We start from the raw sequence: 27,047 nt of genomic DNA, 5'->3' as shown, positions 1-27,047 counted from the left end.
AAGGGCAAATTGATCAAATTATTTAGTGGAGAAATACTTTTATGTCTGGAAAAATAGGGTCTTCGGTAGAAAGAAGTGAATAAGTTCATGAAACAATACATACCGTATATACTCGAGTATAAGCCGAGATTTTCAGCACATTTTTTGTGTGCTGAAAACGCCCCCCTCGGTTTATACATGAGTCATTGTCCTGAAAGCCGGCGGCAGAGCTGCGGCAGGAGCCAGCGGCTGTGGCACAGTGACAGCTGCAGCCGCCGGCTTCCAGAAGACATCATACTCACCCTCCTCGCGCCTTCGCTGCTTCTCCGTCCCTGCATCTCAGTCCCTGTGCTGGCAGCTCTTACCCTGTGCTGAGCAGTCACGTGGTACAGCTCATTAAGGTAATGAATACGCAGACATCTCCACCCCCATAGACGTGGAGCGCATATTCATTACCTTAATGAGCAGTACCAGGTGACCGCACAGCACAGGAGAGCTGCCGGCGCTAGGACAATGGAGACGCAGTGACGGCGCAAGGAGGTTAAGTAGGATGGGGGGAGGGTGAGCCATGCATACAATGAAGGGACGGAGGGTGAGTCATGCATTCAACGACGGGAGCGGAGAGCCATGTATACAACAGGAGGAGCCACACATACCAGGACAGGACGGAGGAGCCACACATAGCAGGACAGGATGGGGGAGCCCACACATACCAGGACAGAACGAGGGAGCCTCATACCAGGATAGCATAAGTTGAGGATCCAAGAAAAGCACTTCTGAGCATCCGCGCTGCTTTAGTGATAAGAACTGTACTGTAACCTGAAGAAGAGGTGCGGTTTGTCACCTCGAAACGTGTAGTTTCTGTAGTACATATAATAAAGAACTTGAAAGATTTATATGGATTTCTGAAGAATTCTTATCACTAAAGCAGCGCGGATGCTCAGAAGTGCTTTTCTTGGATCCTCAACTTATGATACCTAGTGGACGCTGTCCACCTGCACGAGCTCTGCAGCAGCTATATGACTGCAACAAACGTTGAGAGTGGTTGTGTCTGAACACAACCCATAAAGGGTGAGTACTCCAGAGTACTTTTATATTTTAATTGATTTATACCAGGTGAAGCCCTATGTCTGCGCCCCCGCCCTTGTTTTCTCTCATACCAGGATAGGACAGAGGAGCCACATACCAGGACAGGATGGGGGAAGCCACGCATAGCAGGACAAGGGAGCCACACATACCAGGACAAAACGGGGGAGCCACATACCAGGACAGGACAGGGGAGCCACATACCAAGACAGGGGAGCCACATACCAGGACAGGACGGGGGGAGCCACGCATAGCAGGACAGGGATGAGGGGACAATACATACCCGGCTTATACTCAAGTCGATAAGCTTACCCAGTTTTCCATGGCAAAATTAGGTGCCTCGGCTTAACCTCGGGTCGGCTTATACTCGAGTATATATGGTAATTACAAATGTACCAACGGTGAGGAGAGCCGAATTGGTCGGGAATAGTTTACCTAAGACTTTGGCAGTGCATTTTTGTAGGGTTTACTTTCACACATTAGTTAGGGCCGTTGAGTTGGTTGAGTATGATTTAATTCCACACATTGGTCAGGCAAAGTTTAGTTTTGCACATTAGTCGGCCATTAAATTGCTCAGACAATTGTTTACTTTAACACAACACTAATTTAATGAAATTGTACTAATCCTAACAGCCATTCTCACATTTTCATGTGAGGACACCAAGATATTTTGCTTGAAACTTGAGAAAATCACAAAAATAAATGTTTTTCACATCCTGCTGTATCTGCTTTTATTTTCACTAAAATGCAGCAAAAACTAATGGCAACAGTTTTTGCTGCAATTTTGCTCTTACTCATTGCTTTCTATGGGTGAACAAACGCTGCAAAAATGCTGAAAGTGGTGACATGCTGCAGTTTAAAAACAGCAGTTTTCCTATTCAGACAGGAAAAAAACAACAACGTGGGTGCATGAGATTTCTGAAATCTCATAGTTTTTGCTGGTATGTGCACACGTTGCAGATTCTACTGCTGATCCGCAGTAGAAAATCAATGTAAAACCAAAAATGCAGTGCACATGCACCGCTCAGAATTGCTGCGGATTTGAATCCGCAGCATGTCAATTCTTTGTGCGGAATCCGCAGCGGTTTTACACCTGCTCCATTATAGAAATCCGCAGGTGTAAAAACGCAGGTGAAATCCGCACAAAATCTGCAGAAAATCCACCGTAAATCTGCAGGTAAATCGCAGGTCATTTTACCTGCGGATTTAGCGAAATCCGCAGAAAAATCCGCACTGGAATCTGCAACGTGTGCACATACCTTTATTGTTTAGTCTCCCGATAGAAGCGTTTAGGGGAGAACATGCACCCGATATACACAGTTTAACAACGTCTCTAACTACACAGTAGGAGCAGGAGTCTTCATGAAATTCACTTTATTTGAACTGATTAAACACAGCAGATTTTCTGCATAAAAAATGAAGCCGAAAAAAACAATTGTGCATGTTGTCCTTGCATGGAACTCGTCCTTTTTTACTTCCAGAGGATGAATATTTGTCGTGGTCATGTCATGGCCACAGAGGTGTACAGATGGCAGGAGAGAGATCTGACCCGAACTGTTCAGCTGTGTAAGCCGCACACAACCAGCACAGACGGTCACCCACCGGAGATAATATATACTGTCGGTTCCCGGTCACTGGCTGATGACATCATAGCATATTATAAAATGACATCACGTCATTCTTTATTTGCTGACACCAAATTACTTTCCTTCTGATTATTTAGGTTATACGGAGAATAAGATCTTCCTTGTATGAACCTGAGGCTCCAATTACAGAACACATCAGACATGCTTGGCGAGGCACTTTTTACTATTGCAGGTAGATGTTTTAAATTAGATTTAAATAAGCAATATTTTGGACTTTAAAAGTCAGTATCATGTACTACCCGTAATGTCAAAGGAGGGCGCTGCAAACTAACACTTGTTACAACATTTATTTAATTATTTCAGAAAATTACTTTATGTCTCAAAAAAAGCCATGAAAACCCCTTATAGGGTTCATACTCACATGCAAGAAACTCGGACGAGTCTCACACGTCAATACCCGGCACTTCTCCCGGCACTCGGATCGGAGCGTTCAGCTGCATGTATTTCTATGCAGCCGCACACTCCGGTCCCTACTGCTGGCGGCAGTGCCGGGTATTGACGTGCGAGACTTGTCCAAGTTTCTCGCATGTGTGATCCCAGCCTAAGACTACATTCCCACCATGAGCTGAGTTTTTGCCACTGTAGAATTCCTGTACCTATTTAACCCCTTCAGCCCCCAAGCCTGTTTTCACCTTCCTGATCAGCCCAAATTTTACAATTCTGACCAGTGTCACTTTATGAAGTAATAACTCTGGAACGCTTCAACGGATCCCTGATTCTGAGAATGTTTTTTCATGACATATTCATGAGAGTGGTATAATTTCTTCTATAAAAATTGTGTTTATTTGTGGGAAAAAAAATGGAAATTTGCCAAAAAGTTAGCAATTTTCAAACTTTTATTTTTTATGCCCTTAAATCAGAGGGTTATGTCAGTTTTGACGGTGCGATGATCCGCGTAGAACGCATCATGTTGGAATTTTATGCGGGCGCCGCATCGTCAAAACGACGCATGCGGCGGCATCTGCATACTGTGGCACGGCCTGCGTACCCAATGTTAAAGATAGGGTACACAGGCCTCATGAAGCTGCATGCAGAAATAGGCGGAGCTAACCGGAGGAAGTGTGGCGAAGGGCGAGGCTTCATGGAGGAAGTCTGCAGCCTTCCGTCCGCAAATGTGAAACTAGCCTTCGTCTGCATGGCTCCATCCCTATCCTTGAATGAATGGCTGCATCCCTATCCTTTTCTGCATGGCTCCATCCCCATCCTTGTATGCATGGCTGCATCCCTATCCTTGAATGCATGGCTCCATCCCTATCCTTGAAAGCATGGCCCCATCCCTATCCCTGTATGCATGGCTCCATCCCTATCCATGTATGCATGACCCCATCCTTATCCTGGTATGACTGCCTCTCATCAAAAAACATAAAAATAATAAACCATTACACTTACTTTCCTGCGCTCTCTCGCAGCGTCTTGTTTCAGTGCCAGCAGTCTTATATGTTTTAATAATATATAATATATATATATAATATATATATATATATTATATATATATACAGTGGAGAAAAAAAGTATTTAGTCAGTCAGCAATAGTGCAAGTTCCACCACTTAAAAAGATGAGAGGCGTCTGTAATTTACATCATAGGTAGACCTCAACTATGGGAGACAAACTGAGAAAAAAAAATCCAGAAAATCACATTGTCTGTTTTTTTTTTCATTTTATTTGCATATTATGGTGGAAAATAAGTATTTGGTCAGAAACAAAATTTCATCTCAATACTTTGTGATATATCCTTTGTTGGCAATGACAGAGGTCAAACGTTTTCTGTAAGTCTTCACAAGGTTGCCACACACTGTTGTTGGTATGTTGGCCCATTCCTCCATGCAGATCTCCTCTAGAGCAGTGATGTTTTTGGCTTTTCGCTTGGCAACACGGACTTTCAACTCCCTCCAAAGGTTTTCTATAGGGTTGAGATCTGGAGACTGGCTAGGCCACTCCAGGACCTTGAAATGCTTCTTACGAAGCCACTCCTTCGTTGCCCTGGCGGTGTGCTTTGGATCATTGTCATGTTGAAAGACCCAGCCACGTTTCATCTTCAATGCCCTTGCTGATGGAAGGAGGTTTGCACTCAAAATCTCACGATACATGGCCCCATTCATTCTTTCATGTACCCGGATCAGTCGTCCTGGCCCCTTTGCAGAGAAACAGCCCCAAAGCATGATGTTTCCACCACCATGCTTTACAGTAGGTATGGTGTTTGATGGATGCAACTCAGTATTCTTTTTCCTCCAAACACGACAAGTTGTGTTTCTACCAAACAGTTCCAGTTTGGTTTCATCAGACCATAGGACATTCTCCCAAAACTCATCTGGATCATCCAAATGCTCTCTAGCAAACTTCAGACGGGCCCGGACATGTACAGGCTTAAGCAGTGGGACACGTCTGGCACTGCAGGATCTGAGTCCATGGTGGCGTAGTGTGTTACTTATGGTAGGCCTTATTACATTGGTCCCAGCTCTCTGCAGTTCATTCACTAGGTCCCCCCGCGTGGTTCTGAGATTTTTGCTCACCGTTCTTGTGATCATTCTGACCCCACGGGGTGGGATTTTGCGTGGAGCACCAGATCGAGGGAGATTATCAGTGGTCTTGTATGTCTTCCATTTTCTAATTATTGCTCCCACAGTTGATTTCTTCACTCCAAGCTGGTTGGCTATTGCAGATTCAGTCTTCCCAGCCTGGTGCAGGGCTACAATTTTGTTTCTGGTGTCCTTTGACAGCTCTTTGGTCTTCACCATAGTGGAGTTTGGAGTCAGACTGTTTGAGGGTGTGCACAGGTGTCTTTTTATACTGATAACAAGTTTAAACAGGTGCCATTACTACAGGTAATGAGTGGAGGAAAGAGGAGACTCTTAAGGAAGAAGTTACAGGTCTGTGAGAGCCAGAAATCTTGATTGCTTGTTTCTGACCAAATACTTATTTTCCACCATAATATGCAAATAAAATGAAAAAAAAAACAGACAGTGTGATTTTCTGGATTTTTTTTTCTCAGTTTGTCTCCCATAGTTGAGGTCTACCTATGATGTAAATTACAGACGCCTCTCATCTTTTTAAGTGGTGGAACTTGCACTATTGCTGACTGACTAAATACTTTTTTTCCCCACTGTATATAATATATATATAATATATAATAATATAAGGAGGAGGAGCGCCGAGAGATGGCTGCTCTGGCATGAGGCTCCTGAGTTTTTTAGTTTTTTTCCCCGTTTAATTGTTAATTCTCCCTTTGGTTCACTCACCATTGCGTAGCTACAGGATTCGGCAGAGCTGGGAGTAGTGTGGAGACTGCGATCAGCTGGGACCGGTGTCTTTCTGTCCTCGTGGAGCTCCGTGCCTGGATCCAGCTGGGAGAGAGTGAAGCTGCTGGCTGCCTGCCAACTTTCCTACAACTTGTACCCATTTCCAGAAAGCAGATGATCCCAGGATAGGAAACCTGGTGGAGTGTGCGGTGCTGGAGTTGTTCTGGAGATCTTGTGGTCCATGTGGAGCTGTAGGGCTACAGGATTCGGCAGAGCTGGGAGCAGTGTGAAGACTGCGACCAGCTGGGACCGGTGTCTTTCTGTCCTCGTGGAGCTCCGTGCCTGGTTTCAGCTGGGAGAGAGTGAAGCTGCTGGCTGCCTGCCAACTTTCCTACAACTTGTACCCATTTCCAGCAAGCAGATGATCCCGGGATAGGAAAACTGGTGGAGTGTGCGGTGCGGGAGATGTTCTGGAGATATTGTGGTCCAGGTGGAGCTGAAGGGGTGAGCTGGGCAGGTTTGGACTGACTGTTGGCGTGTCCCCTGATGTCCCTGTCTTGTTGCACCCATGCCCTCCCCCCCAGCAGTGCCAGGAGCACCCTTTATGGAAAGTTGTACATTTAACTCTGCTAAGCTGTGACTGTTCAGTCTTTATAGCTACAAGCTGAGTGTAATCATGGCCACTGCACTCTGTAAACCTACCCTTATGATTTCAAGGGACGATTTATTATTCTGGAATCATCCGCAATTTCTCATGGACTCCCCTTCTTGGAGCATGATTGCTAATTCAACAATTGAGTACATAAAATCCATTACTTCTGTGAAACCTGTGGAGGTGTACTGCAAGAGAGGCAGGAGAGGAGGCGTCCTGGCACGCCTTTGGAGGAGAGGGTTCAGAACAGCTCTTCCTTCACTCCACTTGGCTAATGTCCGTTCCTTATCTAACAAAATGGAGGATCTGAGCTTACTTTGTAACATGAGATCTGATATGGCCAATTCAGCTGCTCTTTGTTTTACTGAGACCTGGTTGAATGAGACCATCCCTGATTGCAGTCTGGATCTACCTGGTTTTGTTATCTACAGAGCTGACCGTGATTGTGTAGCTTCAGGTAAACAAAGGGGGGGTGGGGTATGTCTCTACATCAACACTAGTTGGTGCTGTGATGTTAACATACTGGGAAAAGGTTGCTCTCAAGATCTAGAGTACCTTGCACTCAATTGTAGACCATTTTACTCTCCAAGAGAGTTTTCATCTATGGTTCTGGTTGCATTATATATTCCCCGTCAAGCATCTGTTAAAGCTGCTATTGGTGAATTAGCTTGCAAAATATCAGAATGGGAGAAAGGATCTCCAGAAGCATTTGTGATCGTAATGGGGGACTTTAACAAAGGAAAACTCAACCTGGATCTCCCCAAATTTACTCAACATATAAACTGCTTCACGAGAGAGAACAATACGCTTGATCACTGCTATACAGTCATAAAAGGGGCCTACAGGGCAGTGAGGAGAGCAGCAGTGGGCTTTTCAGATCATTGTCTAATTCAATTAATTCCAGCCTACAGGCAAAGGTTGAAAACATCCAAACCTACAGTTTATACAAAGTTGCAAAATTGCAACTACAAGCATGCTTTGAATGCACGGACTGGGAGGTATTCCAGGAAACATGCTCGGGTCTGGATGAATGGGTTGATGCAGTGTCCTCATATATCCGTTTTTGTGAAGACACGTTTATTCCATCCAAATCTGTCCACTTTCGGGGAAACAACAAGCCGTGGTTTACAAATAAAGTCAGGTTGATCCGTAAGAGAAAAGAGGAGGCTTTTAAAGCAGGCGATATTACTGAATTCAAGAAACTTAGGAACTCGCTATCTAAAGAGATTAAGTTAGCCAAACACGAGTATGCAAAGATTCTGGAGGAAAGGTTCTCATCAAAAGATACTAGATCTGCATGGAGAGGATTAAGAGAGGTCACCAATTATAAAAGCCACCCCACTATAGTGAACCCCAGCAGAAGTCTGGCAGCAGAGTTAAATGAATTCTACTGCAGATTAGAGGCAAGCTCTACAGACAGTGGCTATTCATCTCTAAGCTCCTCAGTCTGTTCATATAAAGATCATTCATTGTGCAACACCCAAGTAGTGATCTCTTGCTGCAGATGGTGTCACTGTGCATCGGTCAACAATACAGCGCACTTTGCACAAGGAGAAGCTATATGGGAGAGTGATGCGAAAGAAGCCGTTTCTGCAAGCACGCCACAAACAGAGTCGCCTGAGGTATGCAAAAGCACATTTGGAAAAGCCAGTTACATTTTGGAAGAAGGTCCTGTGAACTGATGAAACAAAGATTGAGTTGTTTGGTCATACAAAAAGGCGTTATGCATGCGCTGTATTGTTGACCGATGCACAGTGACACCATCTGCAGCAAGATGATGCTGCAGGTCTTTGGAGATGGTCTGTGGATTGTCCTTGACTGTTCTCACCATTCTTCTTCTTTGCCTTTCTGATATTTTTCTTGGCCTGCCACTTCTGGGCTTAACAAGAACTGTACCTGTGTTCTTCCATTTCCTTACTATGTTCCTCACAGTGGAAACTGACAGGTTAAATCTCTGAGACAACTTTTTGTATCCTTCCCCTGAAAAGCTATGTTGAATAATCTTTGTTTTCAGATCATTTGAGAGTTGTTTTGAGGAGCCCATGTTGCCACTCTTCATAGGAGAATCAAATAGGAGAACTACTTGCAAGTGGCCACTTTAAATACCTTTTCTCATGATTTGATACACCTGGCTATGAAGTTCAAAGCTCAATGAGGTTACAAAACCAATTTAGTGCTTCAGGAAGTCAGTAAAAAGTAGTTAGGAGTGTTCAAATCAAGAAAATGATAAGGGTGCCCATACTTTTGCACCGGTCAAATTTTGTTTAAATGCAGATTGCACATTTTCTGTTAGTACAATAAACCTCATTTGAATCCAGAAATATAACTGAGTCCATCAGTTATTAGATATATGAAACTGAAATACCTGTTGCAAAAACCAAAATTGTTATAAAGAAAAAAGGTTAACATTAATAGGGGTGCCCAAACTTTTACATATGACTGTATATACAATGTGTCACTGAAAGAGTGCGTTGTACCTCAGTGTTGGAAAAGTTCCACAATTATCCCTGTCCCCAAGAAAGTGGGATCCTCTGAGTTGAACGACTATAGACCAGTAGCACTCACATCTGTAGCTATGAAAGTCTTCTAAAGAATTATGATGTCCCACCTGATAAAATTCACGCAGAAACTATGGGACCCGCTTCAGTTTGCCTATAAGGAGAATCGTTCGGCAAACAACACTGTCAATCTGGCACTGAAGTATATTTTGGATCATACAGATGAACTGCACTCATATGTCCGGATTCTTTTCATGGACTTTAGCTCAGCGTTCAATACCATTGATCCGAATTTACTTCATAAGAAAATGGTAGCTCTTGGAGTCCCTCTCAACTTATGCTTGTGGATTTATAACTTCCTGACAGCCAGGATACAGAGTGTAAAAGTTGGACCATTCACTTCGGACACCTTGGTCACAAACATCGGGGCACCTCAGGGGTGTGTTTTGTCCCCGTTACTGTTTTCTCTCTATACGAATGATTGCATCTCTTCAGCAGACTCAGTAAAAATCTTGAAATTTGCTGATGATATGACACTGATTGGTCTCATCAGGGGAAACGCTGAAGACTTGTATCGGAGTGAGGTGAAAAGAATATGTGACTGGTGTAAAGCCAATAATCTTGTACTCAACACTAAAAAAACTGCTGAGATGGTTGTGGATTTTAGGAAAGATCAACATGAGATACTTCCAATCTACATCCATGACGAAGTGGTTCTTAGGGTCACAGAGACCAAATTCCTTGGTGTTATCATCTCTCATGATCTTAAATGGGGGAAAAATGTGGATGCTGTTATAAGAAAAGCACAACAGAGGATGTTCTTCCTGCGTCAGCTGAAAAGATATGGTTTGTCTAAGAATCTGCTGATCTTATTCTTTAATGCTGTCATCAGATCTGTGATTTGTTCCTCTCTGATAGTCTGGTATGGGGGAGCCACTGCGCATGACAAACTCCGCTTACAAAGGACTTTCAGAACAGCAGAGAGAATTATAGGTTCCCCCCTGCCTAAATTCCAGGATCTTTATGATAAGAGTATTCGATCCCACGCATTGAAAATGTCATCCGATCCCTCTCACCCGGGACACTCCTCATTCCAACTACTCCCTTCAGGACGTCGCTTCAGAGTCCCCAAATGCAGCACCAACCGCCATATGAACAGCTTCTATCCACTCTCTGTTCAACAATTAAATCGTCATGTGTAGACTATATACTGTATCTGTCTTGTTAGATGTTACTTGTTGTATCTGTTGTTATATATTATGTTGCCTCTTTGCCACAAAGAATTCCTTGTATATATGTAATATGTACTTGGCGATAATAAATTTGATTGATTGATTGATTGATATATGAATAAGTTATTTTTAGGGGTCTTTTCTGGCAAAATTACATAGCGTCAAAAACTCACCAAACGCTCCTCGTGGCAATGTAGCCTAATCTGGGCCAATCTGCAATACCAGACATAACCCATGAATTAAAGAGGTACAGTTTGTGCAAGAAAGCATCCGTGTTTTCTCACCAAACTTCTTTAAAGGGAATTTATCCACTTTTTTACTATTTAATACTAGACGCATATTCTCTTTTTCTAGTCTGTCTTTATGTTATTGTGGCGCCCCTGAGGGTTCAGTCGCCACAGAGGTACTGCATCTCCTCCTGAGGTGTGGTGCCCCACTATCCAGGTAAGGTGGAGACACCTGACCACACTCCAACACCTGCACCCCACACCACAAAGTAGTGTAGCAAAGCACCTTTGGCGGCTCCCTGCTTGGAGTGTAGCATAGCACCCCTTGGTGGCTCCCTGCTTGGAACACGAAACGTGCTGGGAGGTGGGTGAAGTTTAGTTTACACAAAAGAGTGGGAAGAGTTGAGTTCAAGTCAGTGAGTCATTCATTCAATCAGTGAGTGAGGATGTAGAAGGACAGAGAGTGAGATAGAGAAGATCCCCGGGAGAGGGATGGAAGGAGGAAGTGCTGCAGCAGGCCACAGTGATCTGGGTCTGCTGGCACAGGAAAGAGACAAAGAAAGGAAGCTTGATTCTCCAGAAGAAAGAAGGATTAACATGGAACGTAAGGAGAATAGGAGAACTAAGGAACAGGGTTGGAAGAGAGAACCCTTCCCAAGTTCACAGCGCAAGGCCGGGGTCCGGTCCCCGAGGTTGTACGGATACTAATGGTCCTGCAGCAGACACCGGAGGAATAGAAGTAGTGACCACTTTATTCCCACACAAGACTTGGAGGCACAACAGCAACATAATAGTGAGCCGGGACTTAGTAGCAAGGAGTCCCCGAAGCAGGCTACAGCTGTCTGCCGTACAAGTAGAGTTCATAGGAACATCTGACAGGAGGAACTCCAGTGTAACTCAGTACTAGGAGTACTTCATTCAAAGGCGCTATAAGAGGAGACGTTCAGAAAAGGCACATATGTTGGCGGAGTGTTGGAAAGGAGTACTTCATCTTGCCTGGAAGTTGGCTGAGCTCCTGACCCGGAGAACACGGCATGGATGCGGGCACCTGTACCTGCAACAGACTGTGAGTAAAGCTTTGGAACTACATGCCCTGGTGTCCTCCACTTATTCCTGCGCCAACCTGCCCCGCACTGCTACATCCCTTGTGCCCGACACTACACCATCTACGTGTCACTTCACCTACTCTGCCCTGGGACTACAGCCCTGCCTGTGGAGGGCTATAACATCATTGCTGCACCACACCATCTGTCCCAGAGGATCTGTCTGCTGCGTCATCTTACATCTCTATTGCCGAACACCACAGATGGCGTCACAAATCATTCATAAACTCTCCCCTTTTATAATGGGCGCCCAGGGCCACGGGCCGGTTCCCAGCTGCCGTGACATCTCCCACTGAAGCTCATCGGGCCCGGTACCGAGTACCCCACAGCCCTGCGAGGGCGACCCATTATGGTGTAACAGCCAAGATGTGGCTGGGATACGATCAGAAGCCCGCACTGTTGTTCCAGTTGCTATTTTCAAAAGGATTGTTAAAAATGTAGTAAACCAGAAATCACTTGTCTTGGCCAAGCCTGAACTGTGCAGTGGTCACTACGTGAGACCATGCCCTTCAATGGAGTGCAAATTAGGTGATATTGGCTCTTTAAGGGAACTTGTCAAATGCTACTAACCTGCAGATATGGGATTAATCTGCAGGTGAATATTGTTCTGAACCTGCTCGGCCCCTGCACTTTGAGCCCCGTTGCCGGAAGGAAATGAACGCTATTCCCTTTGGCAGCGTTCAGCTTTTAGATAAGGAAGTGGCGCCAGCACCGTTTCAGTCACTGCTCTGTGTAAAGACTGTAACTGCGCACCCAGCATTGACTGACAGCAGACTCAGCCTTAGGGCTGGCTGTGAGTCAGTGCCAGGCGCTCAGTTACAGCCACTACTCACTATGCACAGAGCTGTGACTGAACCCGGACTGGCGCTACATATTACACAACTGTTTGGCTTACAGCTACAGTATTGCTCCTGAGTCCCCCATACACAGTAATGTTCCGCTCAGGTGAGCGCTTTTGTGTTCTCCATGAGGAAGCAGCTGCCACACTCCTCTGTCAGTGGCTTATCTCCTGGAAATTAAGACGATTGGCCATTAGAAATCCAACATGCCGTAGTCTTGTTTTCTCCGGCATGATGGGAGAGAGTCAGGAGAGCCTCATATGCATTAGACGCCCAACCGCGCCCACTGGTATTGGCGGGTCCAGCTGACGACTCTTAATCTTAGGTGCCATAAAGGGAACCTGTCGCAATGTACAGGCAGTCTGATCATACAGTGCAGGAGAAGATGGGCGGAATGATATATACAGTCGGTTTATTGAAAAAGATTCAGTATAACTTGTAATTTATTCATTGATATCCCCGCTGTTTGTACCTTGTGGGAGTCCTCTGGGCGGTCATACTCAGTGACTGACAGATATTTCTGAATGCACAGTCATAAAAGGAAGACTGTCAGTCAGTAGCAGAACCTCCCTCTGGACTCATCTATAGAAATACCAAGGATTTCAATAAAAAAATGCTGAAACCTTTCCTTCAATGATATCTATCAATCTGCAGAGCTCCTCCTGCGCTATAACATCTGGCCTGCATGTCAGATACTAATTCCATCATGACGGGTTCCATTTTTGGCTCGTGCTAACAAACACATTTTCAGTCCAAGAACAAGCCGACAAAATATTGGATCAAACTCGAGCCATAGCCTGTCCGCACGATTGGCATCCGATATTCCTATTGCACTAGGCCATGAAAGTCAATGAGTCCGTGAAAAAATTTGGACTGCGCTCGGATGACATCATTTTCATGGTCTGACAGAATGGAATTCTTTCTTGAATGCTACTCAAGGATTTTGTGGCCTTTCTGCTCTTGCAGATGTGATGTGTAAAAGGATTACAGCTTCAAATTATAAATTCAGATTTGATCACATTTAATCCCAATAACTTTCACAGCAGAGTAAGCGATGCAGAATTACCGTATGACTCGGAAAGATGTCCTAGCTATCTGATACAATAGGCTTGTACGTCTAGGCTATTAAATTGCATGAAAAATTTGTAAAGTTACTTCTACTATTTACAGCTTTCTTTGTGGCAACTGCGTCATCGGAGATTTTATTTGCTGATTGTCCAGATACATACACTCAGTTTTGCTTCCATGGTACGTGCCGGTTTTTGGTATCAGAATGGACTGCCTCTTGCATGTAAGTATATACAATCAATGATAAGAGCGAGTCAGGATTTGTGTTTTCTGACCCACATAGAGGTATACACATACACAGTAATGCCACATAATACAAGTATATTACGTCATGAATGGCGCATACAGTGATGCCACAATACAGGGGTAGTAGACTTATTTTTAGGCTGTGGTAAGTGACTCATTCATGTGATGCTGTGGCCTTACCATCTGTTAGAGGTCTTTGCTGTATTATGCAGCTGACACCCCTTTGGTGATGTGTCCGATGCCGTCTGCAGCATCTAAGCAGTTAGACAGTGGGAGGGAATTTCTTCTATCACCACACTTGCACCCTTATAATACAGTTGCAAGGGGCCAATGGGTTACCCTGGAAGCTGAGGCCTAATAAAGCCTAATAAGTGTTGCACTTCTTCATCGGGACCAATCATAGTCAACCACTGTGGTTTGTCCTGATGAAGTGCGACACTTCAAAACGCGTTGACTAATAATCCACATTCATGGATATCTGACTCCTTCTTATCACTCATCCCCCAGCAACGCAGATTTAGCCCAATTTAGTCTAGTCCTTGACGAGCCTCTGACAGGAGTAACGTTCCAGGCAGTGGCGCGCGACAGTTGATAGATTCGCATACCTCTAAGTGAATTTGGCACATCTTACTTCAACGCTCATCATCATGATTGGCATACAATTTTCAGTCTTGATGACTCGGGGGCTATGTGATGTTTGGCATAAAGTTGATAGAAATTAAAAAAAAAAAAAAGAGTTAACAGTATATATTGTGTATCATCTCATTAATAGCATCCCGAATTTTTAAAATTTACTGCATTATTTATTCAATTTGTTCAGTACAAAAAAAAAAAATACTAGAATGGTCTTTTTTTTGACCCAAAGTCATATGTAGGCTGCCAATATTGTATTAATGAAAATAAAAACACCCTTCAGTAAGCTATAATGATGGCAACATAAGAAAAGTTGATAACGACCCCAAGAATAAAGGTCTAGTCCCCGATTCACTTACATAAGAAGCTTCATTAAGAGGTGCATGCCAATTAATAAATGCAGCACACCCTATCAATGATGTGCGTCGCACCAGAAATGTTACTCAAGTTTTTTCCCAGTTTCAGTAAACTGTTGCCCTCTTGAGCATTTCACTGTATAAAGCTAAAACTATGCTTTACTTCATCCTCTCCCCGGGGTCTAGCTCTGTGTCTCAGACATCTCCATCACCAGAGCCGCTGGACTCAGTGATTGGCTGCAGCGCTATTGACATGATATCAGTGCTGCAGCCAATCAACAGAGACAAGGGTAGTGATGGAGAAACAGTTCTGGACCTGGGGAGCGGAATAAAAGCCTAACTTATTTTTGATATGATTCTATGTATTTTTTCTTAGATGTTTCACAGGCTATGTTGGCAGTAGATGCCAGCAAATGGACTTGTTTCAAGTGATGGCTGGTGATCCGCGCGCCATTTTGGTTGTGTCATTTGTGGCTGTACTGACACTGATGGTCACCACTTGTCTTGGCATTTAGTAAGTATTTTCTCATGTTTCAGTCTTCTGTAACTGAACCAACATGTCTGACTTATTAGTATCTGGGGAACCTTTATGGCTTCTGTAGCACTGCAGATTGTCTGAAGGACATGAAGTAGTTTACACCAACCCACAGTCATGATGTAACCAGATGCCCCCGATTTATTTTATGTGCCACAAACAGTTTTCATGTTTTGTCTATGAGGAACTTGTACAAATTTCTTACACAAAAAGTAAGCCCCACTTTACTACTTTCTCCTTCTGGACTATGGAATGAAGAAGGATCCTCTATGTCCCCATAATAGTGACATGCCAGAAGACCCCCAGCGTTTCTATAACAAAGTAGCAGAAGGCGAAGACTTAATTGGTTCTAAAATGACTAGCGGGTTTAGCGGTGTAAGGACACATCGACTTTCTATACCCTTCTATACAGCCAATCATAGTCTAAAGGGCACAGAGCTTCTTCACTTTTCTTTATGATCTAAACGCTACAGGAGGCCATTTTGCAGAACTATTCTCACCTAGAAGTATTACGGTACATATAGGGGAGACTAGCGCCGTAATCACATACCTGCCTTTCTGTGATTTTCTGTACTTGTGTCTGTAGCAGTCACTGGAAGGGTGTTATTAGAACAGAGAAGAGGTCTCTTCTGCAGCCTTTCGAGCTCTGTATGCTCACTCTGGGCCTGGAGGACACCCTCACTATAGGAGTAGTGGAGGGGATTTCCAAAGGTGACCGTATGTGACTGTTGTTTTTATCCAAAAATATTCAAAAACCTCCATATAAATCCCACAAAATAAAATCCCTCTCAAATAGGATTACTCCCTTAAAGCAATTTTCAACCAACCTCATTTTATTCTCATGGACAAAAACATCAAATTAGATCAATTTTTTGCTTCTGCAAACACACCCAAAAAATACCATAATTACCACAGAACCGTTATAGAAGATAAATGTGGATAAAATCCACGCTGCTGTGACAAAAGACGGATCCAAATATATTGGTATACACTCTGGTGGTTTATTCAACATGTTTCAAAGCTCATGGCTTCTTCTTCAGGAAATAACCACAGGGTTCAGAATGAATGAAATTTTATCAGATTGGTTTATTAATTCAAATTATGACACTAAGGCTGAGTTCATATGTCGCGTTTTTTTTCGCGGCAGTTTTAAACGCGCGATTTTGCTGAGAAAACACGAAAAATAAGCATCCCATGCAATCCTACGGGATTCCACAATGCTGTGCTAATGCTGCGGTTTTTTTCCGCGGCGGAATCGCTTTGCGGTAAAAAACTCAGCATGCTCATTAATTTAGCGGAATCGCAGCGATCCCACACCCATAGGATTGCATTGTTCCGCTTACTTCCCGCATGTGGCTGTGCCCACCATGCGAAAAGTAAGCAGAACATTTGTGGATGGTACCCACGGTCCGGAGGAGAGGAGACTGTCCTCCAGGCTTTGGGTGCCATATCCCTGTAAAAAATAGAATTAAAATAAAAAATATTGTTATTCTCACCTTCCGGCGTCCCGCGCAGCCTTCCCGCCTCTCTTCACGCTCCCGATTCCAGTAATCCTTTGCGAGAATGACCGCGATGACGTAGAGATCTCGCTGGAGCGCGACGTCTCGCGGTCATTCGCGATGACGTCGCGGGAGCGCGAAGTCTCGCGGTCATTCGTGCAAAGGATTACTGGGACCGGGAGCGTGGAGAGAGGCGGGAAGGCTGCGCGGGACGCCGGAAGGTTAGAATAACAATATTTTTTATTTTTTTTATTATTTTTTACATCCTATCTTTTACTACTGATGCTGCATAGGCAGCCTCAGTAGTAAAAAGTTGTTCACACTAGTCAAACACTATGTTTGACGAGTGTGACCAACCTGTCAATCAGTTCTCCAAGCGATGCTGCAGATCGCTTGGAAAACGCTAGTATTCTGCAAGCTAATTACACTTGCAAATCGCTAGTTTTTCCTCGGGAAAATCGCGGGAATTTAAAATGCGATTTTCCCGCGGAAAGGAATTCCGGAATTCTCGCGGTAACTTCCGCGAGAGTTCCGCTATATGTGCACATAGCCTAATAGTTCATGTATATGTTGAAAATAACTTTTTTCCTGTATTACTACGTTACGAACTTTGACTCTATATGTCACATGTCTGAAGATTTTTTGCCGCCGATATTTGAATTCTGAATGTATATAAGCGACAGAACAGCACTGTTTGTCACATCTTTCTGTGGTTATTTCCTGAAGAAGAAGCCACGAGCTTTGAAACGCGTTGAATAAACCACCAGAGTGTATACCAATATATCTGGATCCATCTTTTGCCACAGCAGCGCGGATTTTATCCACATTTTTCTACAATAACGGTTCTGAGAGGTCAGGTTTGCTGACCTGTGGATCTGCAGCAGCTGACATCTACACACTCTTACTCTGCACCATCAGGTGAGCAGTTTTCTTGCAGGGATTGAAATTAATCCTTGGGATAAGACCCTATTTGCACTTTTTTGTCTCCTTCTTTTCTACCAGTACTATAAGTACCACAGAGGCAGACCATATGGGATCCAGCCCTAATTTCCCATCCCCTTTGCTACACTTTAGTCTTGGATGGCAAAACCCAACACCATTAAAGCAAGCTAGGTTTAATCTTCACCCATCTTTTCTTTGTAAGCCACTGACAGTATACACATTAAAGGGAATCTGTTATTAGGTTTTTACCATCTAATGTGAGAGCAGCATGATGCAGAGACAGAGTGTCACGACCCAACAGGGGTCAGTACAGCGGATGGCACAACACGCACAACGGGATGGAAAAAGTGAGATGAAGGCCCTAACAATAGGGAACGAGGGATGGGGCACCTCCTAACACAGCCTGAGCCTATCCCTAAGCTCCCTTAACGCCCTATGCGGGTCCTTCCCTCGCTGTTGTCACGTGCCTAGTCCCTAGTTGTCACCTTAATATACCCTGGCTAGTCCACTAGCCAGCAAGGACGCTAGCATCACCACTGCAGATGGGATCAACACAGGGGGTAGTGACAAACATGAGACAGGCACGGAAAGGAACAATGAAAAACTTAGCTCAAGCTTCTGCTGCAAGGTCCGCACAGCAGAGGATACGGAACCAGGACCTCAAGCAGCTGATAGCACCAGAGAACAACTCCAGAGAAAAACTCTATTACTAACAGTCAGCTTATGCATCATGTGGCTATTTAAGCGATAGTGGGCGTGGTCACCACCCACCTCAGCTGACCAGCAACGCAGCGCTGCCAGCAAGGAAACTGACATTAACCCTTTCTGGCCAAAAAGTAAAAACCACGTTTAAATTAAAGCATAACCAGAGCTGTCACAACTCATAAAAATGAGTCGTGACACAGACCCTGATTTCAGTGATGTGTCACTTACTGAGCTGCTTGCTGTAGTTTTGATAAAATTACTATTCTACCAACAGGAGATTATCACCGGAGTTGTAGTAGTTGCTGCAATGTAGCTCTTTATATCCATAAGCACCACATAACCCCGTCCCCACCACTGATTGACAGCTTTCTGCCCATGCACAGTGCACACAGAAAGCAGTGATGTGAGTGGAGTTATACAGAGTTCAGCATTGAGAGAACTCGTAGCTCTGCCGCAGAAAAAACTGTAATTTTAGCGAAATTACAGCCGGCAGCCCAGTAAGTGATTGCTGAGAATACGGAATTCTGAATTTCTCTTGGTGAATAGAATATGTGTGGGCCTGCCCTAACAGGTCAGTAAGCAACTGGCAATAGGTTTGTATATAGGTTAAATATGCAACAAAGTATTCATGAAATTTGCAGATTTATATTGCTTTATATCTTACCATATTTATATTAGATTTGACAATGGAATTAAAGGCATAAGAAGATATAGAAACCCCAAAGGCACTTAAGGTCATAACATTACAGCTCTCTAAAATGAGAAATCCCATTGAGTATTCAGTAGTGTGCATAATGTCTAACATTTGTATGTGATCACGCAACCTCTTTTACAGTTTGTGTAGGAGAGAGGCATTCAGCAAGCTTACACTTTTGAAAACTATTGATGTCCATGGTAAGTTTTTACATAGCAATGAAATTCTTAGTTTGCAGCTAGAAAGTGCTATGAAACATTTTCTGTAGGGTATTTTCACAAAGAGTTTACTTTTTACACATTTTTGGTATAAATTCTGCACTAATATTCACATGAAACATTTTAAATTCGCTTTCAACAAGCTTACCATTTATTTTAATGGTTTGGCGAGTCTATTGTACACATACAGTATTTCATTCTGTGCAGTAACACACTAAAATCCATGTAATCTGCACCCCACTGCATCAAAAACGTTTTGTCAAAGCCAAATACCAGAAAGAATTAGAAACATAACAGATGAATTTACATTATGAAACATAAAAAGGAACAAAAAAGGACAGCATAAAAAAAGTGCTAAAAACACATGCCAAGAAACGCACTAAAAAACATAAGTAGCCTAGTTTAGCTAATAGGTTCAGAAACACTGCAGAAAATCGGCAGCATCAAAAACTCACAGATACTCATGAATATATTTAGGATATGTACACACGTTGAATACTTGCAAAAGATTTGCAACATATAGGAGACAATGAAGCAGGAGCATATACATCATATAGGAGACTGTGAGGCTGGAGCAAATACATCACATAGAATACACTAGGGCTGGAGCATATACAGTGGGTAAGGAAAGTATTCAGACCCCATTAAATTTTTCATTCTTTGTTTCATTGCAGCCATTTGGTAAATTCAAAAAAGTTATTTTTTTTCTCATTATTGTGCACTCTGCACCCCATCTTGACTGAAAAAAAGACAGAAATGTAGAAATTTTTGCAAATTTATTAAAAAGGAAAAACTGAAATATCACAAGGTCATAAGTATTCAGACCCTTTGCTTAATATTGAGTAGAAGCACCCTTTTGAGCTAGTACAGCCATGAGTCTTCGTGGGAATGATGCAACAAGTTTTTCACGCCTGGATGTGGGGATTCTCTGCCATTCTTCCTTGCATCCAAGCATATTAATGGAAAGTTGAGTGGAAGGAAAAGGTGTGGTAGAAAAAGGTGCACAAGCAACTGGGATAAGCGCAGCCTTGAAAGGATTGTTAAGAAAAGGCCATTAAAAAATTTGGGGGAGATTCACAAGGAGTGGACTGCTGCTAGAGTCATTGCTTCAAGAGCCACCACACACAGATGTATCCAGGACATGGGCTACAAGTGTCGCATTCCTTGTGTCTAGCCACTCATGACCAATAGACAACGCCAGAAACGTCTTACCTGGGCCAAGGAGAAAAAGAACTGGACTGTTGCTTAATGGTCCAAGGTGTTGTTTTCAGTTGAAAGTAAATTTTGCATTTAATTTGGAAATCAAGGTCCCAAAGAGTGGAGGAAGAGTGGAGAGACACCCAATCCAAGCTGCTTGTGGTCTAGTGTGAAGTTTCCACAATCAGTGATGGTTTGGGGAGCCATGTCATCTGCTGGTGTAGGTCCACTGTGTTTTATCAAGACCAAAGTCAGCCCAGCCATTTACCAGGAAATTTTAGAGCACTTCATGCTTCCCTCTGCCGACAAGCTTTTTGGAGATGGAAATTTCATTCTCCAGCAGGACTTGGCACCTGTCCACACTGTCAAAAGTACCAATACCTGGTTTAAAAACAACATTATCACTGTGCTTGATTGGCCAGCAAACTCGCCTGACCTTAGCCCCATAGAGAATCTATGGGATATTGTCAAAAGGAAGACAAAACACCAGACCCAACAATGCAGACGAGCTGAAGGCTGCTATCAAAGAAACCTGGGCTTCCATAACTCCTCAGTAGTACCACAGGCTGATTGCCTCCATGCCACGCCGCATTCATGCAGTAATTGATGCATGTTTGTTAGGCTCTCCATGCATGTGCTGTGACTGTGACACAGCCGGGACACATGCAGCTGCGGTGCCGATCAGCTAAAATAAGCTGCAGGAGGCCAGGTTCCCTCTGCAGCTTATTCGGTAAGCGCTATAGCTTGTCAAATAATCAGGGAGCCAAACATATTCGCTCATCTCTAGTCACAACACACTTCATCATTTGAATTTGCTTTTTTAAGTCACTTTCCTTTTTTGTCTTTTGATATTAGTTTACATTTTTGGCACCAAATTCATTAAAATGGTGTATGCGATTCATGAATTTGTGCCTCTGTGCAGACTTGTGAATCCTCACAGTGTGCACACTGTATGCTGTCAGGATTCTCCGGTGACATTGCCAGGAGGGGCGGGCTCGTGACCTCAAGTATATGATGTGCATACATGCGGTCATGTGCCAACTAGACGTGTACGGCCTCTCTCAGTGCAAGACTATTGAGCGAGGTCGCACATGTCTAGGCAAAATGTTGCCAGAAGTATGCAAATTGCATACTTGTGGTCATATGACCAGCAACAGAGAATCCTTACAACACGCAGTGTGCACACTGTGAGAATTAACAAGTATGCAGTTATATAGAGTGTGTGTAGACATGTAGACTATGGCAAGACATCCAGACATCTCCTTTAGGCCGGGGTCACACTAGAGAGAAATACGGACGAGTGAGAGGCGTAAAAACCTTGCATTAAATACGGACCAATAATTCTCTATGGGTTTGCTCCCATCAGCCGTATATTTCTCGTGCATATTTTACGGTCCATGACAATCGCAGCGTGCTGCGATTGTCAGCGTATTCTGGCCGAAATACGCCAATGCAAGTCTATGGGTGCGCAAAAACAACGCATTACACACGGACCAGATGTGTGACTTGCAAGTAATACGCATCCGGTGTGCTTTAACAAAAGCTGGCAATTCAGGGCGCGATACAGTAAAATCACACTGACCTGTTTAATAAAGAAACAAAAGAATAGATATATACACATAGAATACATATCTATAATATAACGCGCTAAGCGTCACTCTGTCCGAAGCCTTTATAGTCAGCGCTATAGGCATGTGCGATTACGGCCGCACTACTGCCCCGGCCTCCAGCAGAACGTGTCAGAGCGCTGCACAGGAAAGAAGGGTGAATATAAATGTTTTTTTTTTTATATGTGTGTAGTTTAACAGAGGTGAGGGGACCATGCATACCAAGAAAGGGGGGTGACGGGACCATGCATACCACAAAAGGGGTGAGAGGACCATGCATACCATGAAAGGGGGGTGAGGGGACCATGCATACCACGAAAGGGGTGAGGGGACCATGCATACCATGAAAGGGGGGTGAGGGGACCATGCATACCACGAAAAGGGGGTGAGGGGACCATGCATACTACGAAAGGGGGGTGAGGGGACCATGCATACCACGAAAGGGGTGAGGGGACCATGCATACCATGAAAGGGGGGTGAGGGGACCATGCATACCACGAAAAGGGGGTGAGGGGACCATGCATACTACGAAAGGGGGGTGAGGGGACCATGCATACCAAGATTGGGGGGATGAGGGGACCATGCATACCATGAAAAGGGTGGGGGGACCATGCATACCAGGATTGGGGGGTGAGGGGACCATGCATACCAGGAAAGGGGGGTGAGGGGGACCATGTATACCAGGATAGGGGGGTGAGAGCACCATGCATACCAGAATAGGGGGGTGAGGGGACCATGCAAACCAGGAAAAGGGTGAGAGGACCATGCATACCAGGAATGGGGGTGAGGGGACCATACATACCAGAATAGGGGGGTGAGAGGACCATACATACCAGGATAGGGAGGGGTGAGAGGACCATGCATACCAGGATTGGGGGGTGAGGGGACCATGCATACCAGGAAAGGGGGGTGAGGGGGACCATGTATACCAGGATAGGGGGGTGAGAGCACCATGCATACCAGAATAGGGGGGTGAGGGGACCATGCAAACCAGGAAAAGGGGGGTGAGAGGACCATGCATACCAGGAATGGGGGTGAGGGGACCATACATAACAGAATAGGGGGGTGAGAGGACCATACATACCAGGATAGGGAGGGGTGAGAGGACCATGCATATCAGGATAGGGGGGTGAGGGGTAGCATACATACCAAGATTGGGGGGATGAGGGGACCATGCATACCATGAAAGGGGTGAGGGGACCATGCATACCATGAAAGGGGGGTGAGGGGACCATGCATACCATGAAAGGGGTGAGGGGACCATGCATACCATGAAAGGGGGGTGAGGGGACCATGCATACCATGAAAAGGGGGTGAGGGGACCATGCATACTACGAAAGGGGGGTGAGGGGACCATGCATACCAAGATTGGGGGGATGAGGGGACCATGCATACCATGAAAAGGGTGAGGGGACCATGCATACCAGGATTGGGGGGTGAGAGGACCATGCATACCAGGATTGGGGGGTGAGGGGACCATGCATACCAGGATTGGGGGGTGAGGGGACCATGAATACCAGGATTGGGGGGTGAAGGGACCATGCATACCATGATGGGGGGGTGAGGGGACCATGCATACCAGGATAGGTGGGTGAGGGGACCATGCATACCAGGAAAGGGGGGTGAGTGTCTCAATGACATGTATATATATAAAGTATATATATACACTCACTGGCCACTTTATTAGGTACACCATGCTAGTAAGGGGTTGGACCCCCTTTTGCCTTCAGAACTGCCTCAATTCTTCGTGGCAGAGATTCAACAAGGTGCTGGAAGCATTCCTCAGAGATTTTGGACCATATTGACATGATGGCATCACACAGTTGGCGCAGATTTGTCGGCTGCACATCCCTGATGCGAATCTCCCGTTCCACCACATCCCAAAGATGCTCTATTGGATTGAGATCTGGTGACTGAGGAGGCCATTTGAGTACAGTAAACTCATTGTCATGTTCAAGAAACCAATCTGAGATGATTCGAGCTTTATGACATGGCGCATTATCCTGCTGAAAGTAGCCATCAGATGTTGGGTACATTGTGGTCATAAAGGGATGGACATGGTCAGCAACAATACTCAGGTAGGCTGTGGCGTTGCAACGATGCTCAATTGGTACCAAGGGGCCCAAAGAGTGCCCAGAAAAAATTCCCCACACCATGACACCACCACCACCAGCCTGAACCGTTGATACAAGGCAGGATGGATCCATGCTTTCATGTTGTTTACGCCAAATTCTGACCCTACCATCCGAATGTCGCAGCAGAAATCGAGACTCATCAGACCAGGCAACGTTTTTCCAATCTTCTACTGTCCAATTTCGATGAGCTTGTGCAAATTGTAGCCTCAGTTTCCTGTTCTTAGCTGAGAGGAGTGGTACCCAGTGTGGTCTTCTGCTGCTGTAGCCCATCTGCCTCAAAGTTCGACGCACTGTGCGTTCAGAGATGCTCTTCTGCCTACCTTGGTTGTAACGGGTGGCAATTTGAGTCACTGTTGCCTTTCTATCAGCTCGAACCAGTCTGCCCATTCTCCTCTGACCTCTGGCATCAACAAGGCATTTCCGGCCACAGAACTGCCGCTCACTGGATTTTTTTTCTTTTTCGGACCATTCTCTGTAAACCCTAGAGATGGTTGTGCGTGAAAATCCCAGTAGATCAGCAGTTTCTGAAATACTCAGACCAGCCCTTCTGGCACCAACAATCATGCCACGTTCAAAGGCACTCAAATCACCTTTCTTCCCCATACTGATGCTCGGTTTGAACTGCAGGAGATTGTCTTGACCATGTCTACATGCCTAAATGCACTGAGTTGCCGCCATGTGATTGGCTGATTAGAAATTAAGTCTTAACACACAGTTGGACAGGTGTACCTAATAAAGTGGCCAGTGAGTGTATATATGTATTCTATGTGTATATATCTATTCTTTCATTTGAGATTAAACCTGTCATTAGGCTCCATTATATGTCCATTTTGCAAGCCTGCAAGAAAATCTCAGCATACGGATGCCATACGGATTACATACGAATGCTTACATGGGAAAAATACGCGGCCACACCCTGACAATGGATGACATACAGAGCACTATTTAGGGGACATTTCTCTGTATTAGGCTGGTTTCACATTAGCGCATTTTATGCGCGCGCACGGCCGGGGGTAGCTCCGCCCCCGAGCCGGCTCTCTGCCCGGCGTGCCCGCCCCTTCCTTGTAGCGCCGCCTCCTAGCGGACAGCGGCGCCTGCGATCGGCGCACCCTATCTTTAGCATAGGGTGCGCCGATCGTGCGCAGGCCGTGCGCTAGTTGCGCTTTGACCTGCGCTGCGCACTTTTGACGGTGCGCCGTGCGCGCCAAAATCCGAAAAGTTTGATTTTGGCGCGCACGGCGCACCGTCAAAAGTGCGCAGCTCAGGTCAAAGCGCAACTAGCGCACGACCTGCGCACGATCGGCGCACCCTATGCTAAAGATAGGGTGCGCCGATCGCAGGCGCCGCCGTCCGCTAGGAGGCGGCGCTACAGGCAAGGGGCGGGCACGCCGGGCAGAGAGCCGGATCGGGGGCGGAGCTACCCCCGGCCGTGCGTGCGCATAAAATGCGCTAATGTGAAACCGGCCTTACGCATGTAAAAAACGGACCGTATTTCTCGTCGGTTAGTGTGACCCCAGCCTTAAGGATCTGCGCTTACTGCTTTAGAAGCTCTGTTTTACACTGGTTTCTTTTCTTCTCTAGATGTTTAAATCTGAAAAAGAAGATTTCCACCAACCGTATTATTAAACAAGGAGAAGGCTGACGAGTATAACTTCCTGTGTTATATTTAATATAATCTTATTATAAAATATTAAATGTATAAATTATTTGTATATATAATAAAAACTGCTACAGATTACGGATAATATTTAGCATTGTGCAAATTGCCTCTTCTGAGAAAAAGAAGACTTGAACTCTACAGCGCCACCTGTTGGTAGTAGCAATCCTACAAGTCACAATCAACCCTTTAACGAGTCTTGTAATATGACTTAGGATAAAAGCCAAATCAGAATCTCAATTTGCAGACACAGTGTTTTGAGCTATTGGCTCTCGTCAGTGCAAAGTATGAGAACTTATTTGGCTAGGTGAGAGGCTCTGGACATACCAGATCTGGCTTGTCAAGGCAAGGAGGCTTATTCGCCGTTCAATGCTCCTCTGGGAAAATAATATGCAAATTGCCTCTTCAGAGAAAAAGAGCATTTAGCATTGAACATTCTTGCTGTCAACAAGATGAGTATTAGCTGTTACAAAATTCAGACTGTGAACCTGATGTCTATAGTTAAAGCAAATTTATTCACAGTAAATTCAGTTACTTTACATGATACAAGTCTTGAGCCCTTGCAGAACTACATTGGGTACAGAAATTATTCAGACCCCTTTAAATGTTTCACTCTTTGCTTCATTGCAGCCATTTGGTAAATTAAAAAAAAAGATTCTCATTAATGTACACTCTGCACCCCATCTTGGCTGAAAAAAAGACAGAAGACAGAAATGTAGAAATTTTTGAAAATGTATTAAAAAAGAAAAACTGAACTATCACATGGTCATACGTATTGAGATCCTTTGCTCAGTATTGAGTAGAAGCATCTTTTGAGCTAGTACAGCCATGAGTCTTCTGGGGAATGATGCAACAAGTTTTTCACACCTGGATTTGGGGATCCTCTGCCATTCTTCCTTGTAGATCCTCTCCAGTTCCATCAGGATGGATGGTGAACGTTGGTGGACAGCCATTTTCAGATATTCAGAGATGCTCATTTGGGTTTATAGGTCAGGGCTCTGGCTGGGCCAGTCAAGAATGGTCACAGAGCTGTTCTAAAGCCACTCCTTTGTTATT

At 44.6% G+C, this 27,047-nt stretch overlaps 1 protein-coding gene across 2 annotated transcripts in view; it reads left to right on the top strand.

Moving 5' to 3' along the window:
• The window catches only part of LOC141088713 (protransforming growth factor alpha-like), a 33,954-nt gene extending 7,875 nt beyond the window's left edge, over positions 1–26,079 (top strand). For both annotated transcript variants that reach the window (XM_073574895.1, XM_073574896.1), the window contains exons 2-6: positions 2,789–2,883; positions 13,670–13,790; positions 15,179–15,316; positions 19,319–19,377; positions 25,916–26,079. In XM_073574895.1, coding sequence (XP_073430996.1) covers positions 2,817–2,883; positions 13,670–13,790; positions 15,179–15,316; positions 19,319–19,377; positions 25,916–25,923 — 393 coding nt within the window. In that variant the 5' untranslated portion in view covers positions 2,789–2,816 and the 3' untranslated portion in view covers positions 25,924–26,079. The remainder of the gene's footprint in view (positions 1–2,788; positions 2,884–13,669; positions 13,791–15,178; positions 15,317–19,318; positions 19,378–25,915) is intronic.
• The last annotated feature ends 968 nt before the right edge of the window (positions 26,080–27,047 follow it).

Source organism: Dendrobates tinctorius, unplaced genomic scaffold, assembly GCF_039654945.1.
Source record: "Dendrobates tinctorius isolate UK_male_01 unplaced genomic scaffold, ASM3965494v1 ptg000040l, whole genome shotgun sequence".
In the NCBI taxonomy this organism is placed as follows: Eukaryota; Metazoa; Chordata; class Amphibia; order Anura; family Dendrobatidae; genus Dendrobates; species Dendrobates tinctorius.
This window is presented reverse-complemented; position numbering and strand designations above follow the sequence as displayed.